Source organism: Crocodylus porosus, unplaced genomic scaffold (genome assembly GCF_001723895.1).
Source record: "Crocodylus porosus isolate Cpor-Errol unplaced genomic scaffold, CroPor_comp1, whole genome shotgun sequence".
NCBI lineage: Eukaryota > Metazoa > Chordata > Crocodylia > Crocodylidae > Crocodylus > Crocodylus porosus.
Window position 1 is genome coordinate 22,069,377 of NW_017728911.1, and position 7,838 is coordinate 22,077,214.

The following is a 7,838-nucleotide window of genomic DNA, read 5'->3' on the forward strand; positions in this document are numbered from 1 at the left end:
CGAGCAAATGCACATTTTTTTAAATGTGTATTTTTACATTTTTTAAATGTCTAAATAGTTTGTGCTATTGGAAATCATTTAACATCCAAAGCTGTGTAGCAAAAAAGGACTATAGCAGACCGCTGCTGTAATGGAGACCTTGATACATTGTTGTCATAGGGACCTTTCCTCCCTTTTGGCCTTCAAATGTTTTGTTTTAGTTTATTTTGTTTTATTTTGATGGTATTTTCACTGTGGATTCCTGTTTTCCAGGGAGATAGGGCCTGGTGCTAGTCTGTTGAACTCAGTAGCAAAACTGTTATTGACTTCAACAGGTGCATGATGGGGCCCCATATTCTCCGAAGTGTGCTCCAGCCTAAAACTTGCTCTCTGTGGTTTCAGCCCAAGGGCACTTTTCTGTTTGCCAAATCTGAAAAAAAAATCTGTTTCTCTGTTTAAGTTGTGAGAGCACAACACATAACATTTTGTGCTTTGTTTCTAATGGTATTTGCACTTCTGTAACTCAACAAGGACTCCTGCTTGATAAACAAATATTCTGCAGATTTATTTACCCATCATGTAAATGAGTGTGTAATTTAGAGGGAAAAAAGGCAACTGTCTTCCTTCAGTACTACTTACTTGCATGTTTACTTCATCAATTAAACTTTCAATGTGGTATTTTAGGACAACACCATAATAAACCTGATTTTTCAAGCCCTGAATTACCATACATCACATATATACTTTCCCCCTTTCAATCCCCCTTTCAGGCACACAGGGTTAAAACTTCCCAGCCACATTCACGTGAATCAGGGATTTACATTTGGCAAGCAGGCTCACTGTAGAATATCAGACTTACTATGCCTGCAGCTCATGTGCATTACCATGTAGGCCATGACGCAATCCAACAAATCCATTACAAATGAAGAAGGATCTGTACAACAGAGGTCTGTAGGAGCCATTACAATATTGGAGCTAAAAAAAAATCTTTTTCCTCTGATGGAGCTGATCTGGCATCTAAGGAATACCTGTACTTAAAAGCCTCTTACAAGGTCACTAGTATACATCTTATAACTGATTTTTAAAGATTGTTAAAACTATGAAATAAAATGAAGTAGCTTGCCTCAAGCAAACAGGATAGCAGCTAAGCAGCATAAGGTCCCCCTTTCTTCAGTTGCTTACAGTAACTTTTGTACTGCTTTACATACAACTTCCCTGGCTTTTGAATAGCAGTTTTAACATTACTTAATGTAGCCTTTTAATATGATTGATTTTTATCAGCCCTGTATACTTCTGTAAAGTGTAAGGGTCACATTCTGCCCTGACATGTAATTTCCATTAAATACCTTCTCCAGGCATAACTTAGAAATGCCATGAAACAGTAAGGAAAGCCTGACCGTAATACACATTAATAAAAATCTGTTTGCCACCACAGACATGGAGTTCTCTTCAGCTTCCATTACCACAATGGCAAGTATCCCAGTTATATCACCTAAAGTGATTGGTTCCTGGAAACCTAAAGTGACTGGCTCTCGGAAATTTGTAGTTCAAGATGACCCAAACACTTCTGATTATTCTGATCCATTATCAGGTGTCCCAAAGGGTAAGGCCTTACCAGGGAATACATTACAGCTGAATGGAAACCTGATAGTCTCAGCATTTTCAAAGATCTAACTGTAGCAATCATTATCATTACAAGATATTCCATACCATTTTCCCATTACTACACAGAATGTGCAAACATGATTCTTGTGCCCATTTAGCCAACAAAGGCCAAGTATAACACAGTGGTGTTCACAATGTTTATGGCTGGCAATAGGCTATATTGAATGCAGGTTTTGAATCCATGTCTTTATTCCTTGCACACTCCAAAACTGGCACTGAAATCAGCATGGGGTTCAAGATGCACAACAAATATGCTGAATTTTTGCTCTAAAAATGAGCTAGAGCTTTCACTAATCCAGCTATATAGACCCTCCCACTATGCTTGCATATGTATGCAGCTCAATACAATTTTATATATTACAAACAGTTCATCTTCCTTTCTTTTTCTTTCAAGTGAAACATTGCCTAGGCTGTTACAAAAACAGACTTTGGTTCAGCAGGACAGGATGATTAACAAGAACAAAAAAGAGGCACAACTGCAGATGAGACTTTATTGGTGCCTCTGATGCTCTGATAACAGTAATGTTTGCACAATTCTGTAGTTAGTGAAAAGCTCACAACAGACAAAAAAAAACACCCTTGGTTTTATTATTCTAAAAAAAAAAAATATCAGGTTTCCTCTCAGCCATTATATGACAGTACATTTGTGATTTTTCTTTTGAGTTCTGCTTTTAATCAATATTTTTGTCATAATTTCCACATGTTCTCATTCACATTCTGTGTCATTTCTGTTAGTGAACCTTTACTCCTGTTACCTTTCCTCTCCTATATAAAATCATTAAACCCTATTATCCAGAACATCGACAATGTTCAAAGGCTCTTCCCTCTAACAAAAGAAAATATTTCTTCACTCTTTGTTTTACTATCTCCTGGGATACTTAACAGATTTACCTTTAAAAACTAACATTGTCTTAACTACAAGATGTCTGTGGTTGCTTTTAAAATACAAGCTCAGAAATCTGAGAGATTTTGTGTTAATATTTGGTTTACAAACTAATGCAACATTTATTCTTCTTCTAGGTCTAAGCTAAATGTTTTTTAGATTTTAGCAAACTCCTACAACCTTTCATTAACCATATGTTTTTAAATTATATGCAATCTTGAATGCTCATTACTAAGTGACAAAAAAGAAAAATAGTAAACTGCATTAATAAAATAATATTATTTTGAATTGTATAAATGTATAACTAGATAACCATGCAGTGTAGGAATGCATTAGTTTATATGTTTCGCACAGTATTAACATGGCTATAAAAACCCAGTATATATACAACATTTGCATAATCCTGTCTCTCTTTTGATACTGATTTATGAGTTGGACAGGAAATTGAGAGAGAAATCCCTCCATGAGTTATTAATTGAAGTCTGGCAGAGTAACACCTTCTAACCCCAATTTTCTAGCAGAAATCGTTAATGTTAATAGCATACAAGCCACTATTTATGAGCCTTAGAGGATATTTGGGGACAAAGATAGGAACTTGACAAAGAGAGTACAGTATATAACTAGATGTACTTTCAGAAGCAAAGCACTGCCAAGTCTTTTTCTTGTCAGATAAAATGGAGAGTCTCCATTTGGGCTGATCAGTGCTAAACCTGTAAGTTGAATTTTATAAAAGTATTTACAGTCTCTAGTATGTAGTTGATTACATTAATATTAATCTATCTTAAACAACACTCATCTAAATAGATAATGCTGTCCTTCATCTAGAGAGGCTGCTTTTGTTTTGGATAACATGAAAGTCAAATACATGCTAATTTATCATCCTGTATGTTTGTTACAGGTGTAAGGTGGGAAGTGCAGTCAGGAGAGTCCAACCAAATGGTACACATGAATGTTCTGATCACTTGCGTCTTTGCTGCTTTTGTCCTGGGAGCCTTTATTGCAGGAGTGGCTGTTTACTGTTACCGAGATATATTTGTACGGAAATCCAGAAAAATACACAAGGATGCTGAATCGGCTCAGTCCTGTACAGACTCCAGCGGAAGTTTCGCTAAGCTGAATGGGTTGTTTGACAGTCCTGTCAAGGAATATCAGCAAAATATTGATTCGCCCAAACTGTATACAAATCTGTTGACTAGCAGGAAAGAACTGCCACCCAACGGTGATACAAAGTCCATGATTATGGACCACAGAGGACAGCCTCCAGAATTAGCTGCACTTCCGACTCCTGAATCCACGCCAGTACTTCAACAAAAAACACTGCAAGCTATGAAAAGTCAGTCAGAGAAGGCGCATAACAATCTGAATGCTTCAAGAAAAGAAACCCCTCTAAAAAGCCCTCAGTTTTTCCCTTCCAGTCCCCCACCCCATTCTCCTTTAAGTCATGGGCATATTCCTAGTGCTATTGTTCTTCCCAATGCTACCCATGACTACAACACCTCTTTCTCAAATTCCAATGCACATAAAGCAGACAAAAAGATGCAAAACATTGATCACCCTCTCACTAAACCATCAAGCAAACGAGACCACAGGCGATCTGTTGATTCCAGGAACACCCTGAATGATTTTCTTAAACATTTAAATGAAACTACTAGTAATCCCAAAGCAATTATGGGAGACATTCAAGTGGCTCACCAGACTTTAATGCTGGATTCAATGGGAAATATGTCCGAAATTCCCCCTAAAGTTCCTAACAGGGAGGCATCTTTATACTCTCCTCCATCTACTCTTCCCAGAAATAGTCCAACGAAACGGGTGGATGTCCCAACCACCCCAGGAGTACCAATGACCTCTTTAGAAAGACAGAGGGGCTATCACAAAAATTCTTCACAAAGACATTCAATATCTGCACTCCCTAAAAACTTAAACTCACCAAATGGTGTTTTGTTATCCAGACAGCCTAGTATTAATCGTGGGGGGTATATGCCATCTGCCACTGGCACAAAGATGGACTACATTCAAGGGACGCCAGTCAGCGTTCATTTACAACCTTCTTTATCGAGGCAGAGCAGTTATACAAGCAACGGAACCCTTCCTCGTACAGGGATAAAGAGGACACCATCCATAAAACCCGATGTACCACCAAAACCTTCATTTGTCCCTCAAACGACTTCAGTCAGACCACTGAACAAATACAGCTACTAGGGCTTGTGTATTCTGGTAGAGTGTGGTATCAGCCTACCCTGGCTGTGAGATGATGTTGTGGGAGACTTATAAGGCAGAGACTTGCTTGTAATTAAAGAGAACAAAGTGGCCAAAGAAACTGTCTTCACTTCAGCAACATCTGTGTCTTGCCACACGTAGCTACTGCAAGACATAACGTACTTGCTAAAAAAACAAACAGAAAAACAAAAGAAAGTGCTGGTCATTACATTTCTTTTGTTTGGAGCTAAGGAGACATGTAGCACAACGGGGGTGGGGCTACTTTACCATTCTAAATAGTGATAATGTACTTGGAGAAATCTGTAAGCAAATACTTGAAAAATGGGTTCCATTTTAGACTGCCATTATGTGTGGTCTTCCCATTAAATGTGAACATTTTGATATGTATGCATTCACCTTGCCTCTTGCACAAATGTCAGAAAATGGTAATGTCTCAATGGATATCTGGGTAAATAAGTGATTTGCTGGAATTCAGTCTCTGGCCCAACTGTAGCATTCTATTTTCCCCCCCATGCGTGGCACTTGGTTTATGCCACAGATAAAGCTGTGCGTGCACGTGTATGTGAGTGTGTACTGTACACACTAGGATGGATTTAGATTCCCATTGCATCTTTTATGCTACAGAATTGTTTACACTGAGCATGACTGAACAACCGACGACTCTTCCTTCTGCAGTCCATTGGGTTCAGTTTGGAGACAGCTAGGAAGGAACTGTGCATCTCAGCCACCTTCCAAAGGATATATACATTGTTGAATTAGTAACAGTGAAAGGGTGCAAATCTGTTAATTCTAAATAACTGTATTATGCTGCTATTGATTCAGATCTGTACATTTCAAATCTAGTGTTTTGGGGTGGAATGGGGGACTCTGACTGTATCTCTACAGTTCCCCCATCCAGTACCTGGCCACTGTGAATTTGAGCCCCTGTCGTTCTCATTGTGGGCAGCTAGTAATCAAGAACACGCTAGGCAAAGCCTGTCTAATGATAAACAGTTACACTTTTTTTTGTTGCATTTAATAATGTCCTACCCTCTGATAGGCTTTTGTCTGTAGAGAGGAAGAAACTTTAATTGGCCTGAGAGAAGCAGTCTGTGAAAACTCAACAGTAGTGCAATCAATATGTTTATGTTGTGTAATGTATGGATTTTCTCCAAAGTCATGCAGGTAATGACAATATTCTGTAAATATTATGTGTGAGTTTACCTGAATCTGTGCATTTTGTGCCTTATTCATGCAAATGATAAAAGTACTAAAATTCTGTCAAGTGCACATCATATTTCCTGAGTGCCAGTTGTAAATTTTCTCAACAAGCACCCGAAAAAAAGATAAAGCAGGAATAATTAATGGTAAATAAAGGCAGCCTACAATCCAAAAAGACAGCAGCATTAAATCACCTTACCATGATAAACATTCCACTCCAGTTCTCCTAAGGATCAAACAGTTATAATGTGAAATCAGATGAGGTTTCTAGGGTAATGGAACACCTGCTGAAGTTGTGTAAGCCATTTAGTAGGTTTTACAGTATCTACTTGCAGCTGATGTTCACCACAGATGGCTGTTTTAGCTTGCAAACTACACACTACCACATTGTGTACTGAACATAACTGTAGAAATAACCACAGCAAAGGAATATTCATGAATTAGGGGACAAATAACTTCAACTGGTTTCTGAGACAATGGCGATTTATATTACATGCTAGAGGGGAGAGAGCGAGAGAGTTAGTCTCTGAAAACTGGATTGCTATTACTGAACAAATAATAAAGGATAGAATTACTCTCCCCCCTCACCCCACTTTAAGGCTGTTCTTGGTAACAAATTTTGAGACCTCTGAATCCAAAAAAACCCCTCATCTCTTTTCTTAAATGCTTCAGTCTTGAAACTAAAACACTACAGATTAATAACTATTAAAAATACTCATTTGTCAAGTGACAAGAAACCGATTTAAATTCATTTTACAAATATTAATACAGACTTGTGTGAAACCGAACCATAAATGTATGTGAACCCTGATAACTTTCTGTAACATTGTGCTGCCTTGTAGATGGTAATGTGAGTTCTATCAGTATTTATGTTGAAATTTCTAACATTCAACCTAGTCTTTATTCTGTTAATTTAATAATACAGATACTTTATCCATTTGTGCAAAGGTAAACACAGATTGTATCTTTTTTAATGGTACGGCATAAAAAGTAACCCTTAAACAAAGTTGCTCTATACTATAGAGTACTTTAACATGTATAGATATCTTGTAAACTTGTATTGTGGATGTGTAAATAATACGTTCTTTGGGTTTTTAACACCGCATGTAAAGTCGAAATAAAATATTCAGTGTACCAGATGTCTAACTTCATTGTTATTGAACATATTTATATAATGTATTGTTTGTCTGATTACAGTGAAGGAAGCATTCTGCTTGCTTTTAACAGCTCCATTAAGAAACCACAGAGACATCCCCTGATCAGCATTACTGGGTATCATGCAGCTTGCAAATGGCTGATAGCATGGCATACAGGTATACTTCCATTTTCATTGCAGTCTAATGTTGACATGCAGGCTCATGAGACAGTGCGTGCAGACATCTGTCAGATTTCCGAGTTAAATATAGAACAGTGAAGCAACCAACATGCATTGAGAAAAATGTAATACTGGGTCAGGTTAGTCCACACGATTCATTACATAGATGCATTTAATTTGAGAAATATGCAACACACTCCCATATGAAATCTGAACTGTAACTTGATTCCAGACTTACAGTTGGCAGCACCGAGTCCTGTAAATATCACTTTAGTGTCTAGTAGTAAACCTCATTTGTTTGATCTCCCATGAAAATATAGACCAATAGTAAGGATACATTTCTTCTCCATCATGTAGGTAACAATAACTGATCACACTTACCACCTAATTGTAAACTTACAATTAAAGTCATCAGCACTTTCCTAAGTAACTATGACTCGTAAAAAAAACCTGATTTTTTGTTCTAGTTTGGGTTTGCAACTAGTAATAAATGTAGCAGAAGTAGTGTACAGTATATGCATAATACATGTACCGTTCAATTGCACATTTAACATGTGCCAGCATAATGCTTAATTT

The 7,838-nt window shown here is 37.5% G+C and overlaps 1 protein-coding gene across 9 annotated transcripts in view; it reads left to right on the plus strand.

The window, feature by feature from the left end:
- Nucleotides 1–7,086, plus strand: part of SEMA6D (semaphorin 6D) — a 272,909-nt gene extending 265,823 nt beyond the window's left edge. For 5 of the 9 annotated variants that reach the window (XM_019533595.1, XM_019533599.1, XM_019533597.1 and 2 more), the window contains 2 exons: nt 1,415–1,582; nt 3,426–7,086. In XM_019533595.1, coding sequence (XP_019389140.1) covers nt 1,415–1,582; nt 3,426–4,729 — 1,472 coding nt within the window. In that variant the 3' untranslated portion in view covers nt 4,730–7,086. The remainder of the gene's footprint in view (nt 1–1,414; nt 1,583–3,425) is intronic. The other 4 variants (XM_019533601.1, XM_019533603.1, XM_019533602.1 and 1 more) reach the window with 1 other exon arrangement.
- The last annotated feature ends 752 nt before the right edge of the window (nt 7,087–7,838 follow it).